The 1,874-nt window shown below is 37.5% G+C and overlaps 1 protein-coding gene across 1 annotated transcript; it reads right to left on the bottom strand.

Moving 5' to 3' along the window:
* Window positions 1–1,082: 1,082 nt before the first annotated feature.
* On the bottom strand, window positions 1,083–1,874 carry LOC124892617 (amidase 1-like; the record flags this gene model as incomplete). Its single annotated transcript, XM_047403855.1, is given in 1 exon segment — window positions 1,083–1,874. A coding segment is annotated over 1 exon segment (694 nt), but the record flags the coding sequence as incomplete, so codon positions are not given.

Here is a 1,874-nt window from a genome sequence, read left to right on the forward strand (position 1 = left end):
AACATTCTCTTCCGCGATGCTCAATACGAATGCAACCTTTAAGCCTGGAGCTGATCATACCACTATAACTGGAGTCTTTAGGAACTATAATGGAGCCTGGATTCTAGGTTTTATCAATCAGATCCCCACGTTAGACCCTTTAGAGGATGAACTGCATGCTCTCCTTTTAGGCCTGACGGTTGCTTTGGAGCACTGTTTTGGTGAGATAGAAATAAAGCTAGATTGTCAGCAATTAGTTAATCTCTCAATTGTTAACTCATCTTTAATATCTGATTGCAGGTGCCTACTTCTGGCTCTGGGTAAACCGCAGGTGAAACATGTTTACAGAGAAGGAAACAAGTTGGCAGATGCGTTGGCAAGAATGAATGTACATACTACTACTACTGTTGGACCTCTGCTGCTCTGGAATCCTCCTGCATCCATAAAGGATATTTTGCAAGCTGATATAAGTGGGGGACCAATAACTAGAAGGAGTAGGAATAGAATAAACGCAGGGTCTTTGTATAATAGTAAGAATAGGAATGCAATTACTTGTGCTGACGCTTGTATAGTGGCACTGCCACAAACTGCCTCTCTGTAAACTTGGTTGTTTATATAATAATATCGTGTTTGACAAAAAAAAAAAAAGTGTTGATGCCAAAATAAACAAATGTGACCTTGATACATGTGAAATAATTATAAATAAGCAAATTATTTCTCATGGATGTATTCATTTTCTCAAGGTTATTTATTCATTTTTGCTGAAAGAAGAGAACCAAAAATTGCAACGGAAAACTAGAGCTATCCAATTCAACTAAAATAAAAAAGTTTTGGCTACAACGAAGGGGATTATGCATCACGGTACTTTTGTCCCATAGATTGCCTCGATGCGTTTTTACTATGTCCCACTCTGAGGCTCACCCCAAAAATGCCTTTTAGAACACTGCTTACTGTTTGGTAGCTGACTCAAAATATTTTTAAATTATGGATTCTCAATTATCTTAGATCTCAGAATGCTTCTTTAAAATTGGGTGCTCGGCAAATATCTTCGTATGTTATTAGCAACCTCTTTTTTTTTTTCAGAAAAGAACTGCGGAATGAAATTTTTCTATGAAGGGAGTAACTATGAAGCAATAGTTGGAATTACAATTTAATGCAATTTCAAACAATTTTAAGCAAGTCAATGTCACATAAATCAGATTTACTCCTGGAGAACATTGTGAATAGCCTCAACAACATTTAGCAGTAACCAGTCTGAACCATGATTTGCCAGTAAAGAAACTGATATAGGGAGATTATCTTGTATACCTAGAGGTATACTAACCTGGCAAAATCCAGATACTCCAGCAATTGATAACAAACTAAAAGCTTTAGCACGAAATCCTTCCAATGCAGTCGTATCCGTTCTTAGTTTAGGTGGAGGTCCAGGAACAGTTGGGATTGCAAGTATTCCACAATCCCCAAGGAGAGCAGTGAGAGCTGCTCGAAGCTCAGCCTTCACAGCGCGACACACATCAATATTTTCATCTGTAGTTTTCAACGCATCTTGTACGCGTTCTGCTATTCCAGGACCTAAACTAGGTTTGACATTACTAACCCATTCTCCATGATTCTCCTTAAATTCATACATTTGAAGCAACCTCATTGCACATGAAAGAGCTCGCAAAGAGGATGGAATGTAAGAACATTCAACATTACTGCACGTTCCAATGGTCATGAATTTTTTCAAACTCGGAACATTTCCTTCAATGTAATCCCCTAGACTCAGATATTTAATCATATCATCACTTCCATATAACTTCCTCGTCGAATTAACTAGTGTGTCAATCAATTGGTAATTACTCTTAGAATCCAAAAGCTTAAAGCAATCTTCTGCTATGTAAATGTTAGTTGGA

The sequence above is a fragment of the Capsicum annuum genome, unplaced genomic scaffold (assembly GCF_002878395.1).
Source record: "Capsicum annuum cultivar UCD-10X-F1 unplaced genomic scaffold, UCD10Xv1.1 ctg48884, whole genome shotgun sequence".
Classification (NCBI taxonomy): Eukaryota; Viridiplantae; Streptophyta; class Magnoliopsida; order Solanales; family Solanaceae; genus Capsicum; species Capsicum annuum.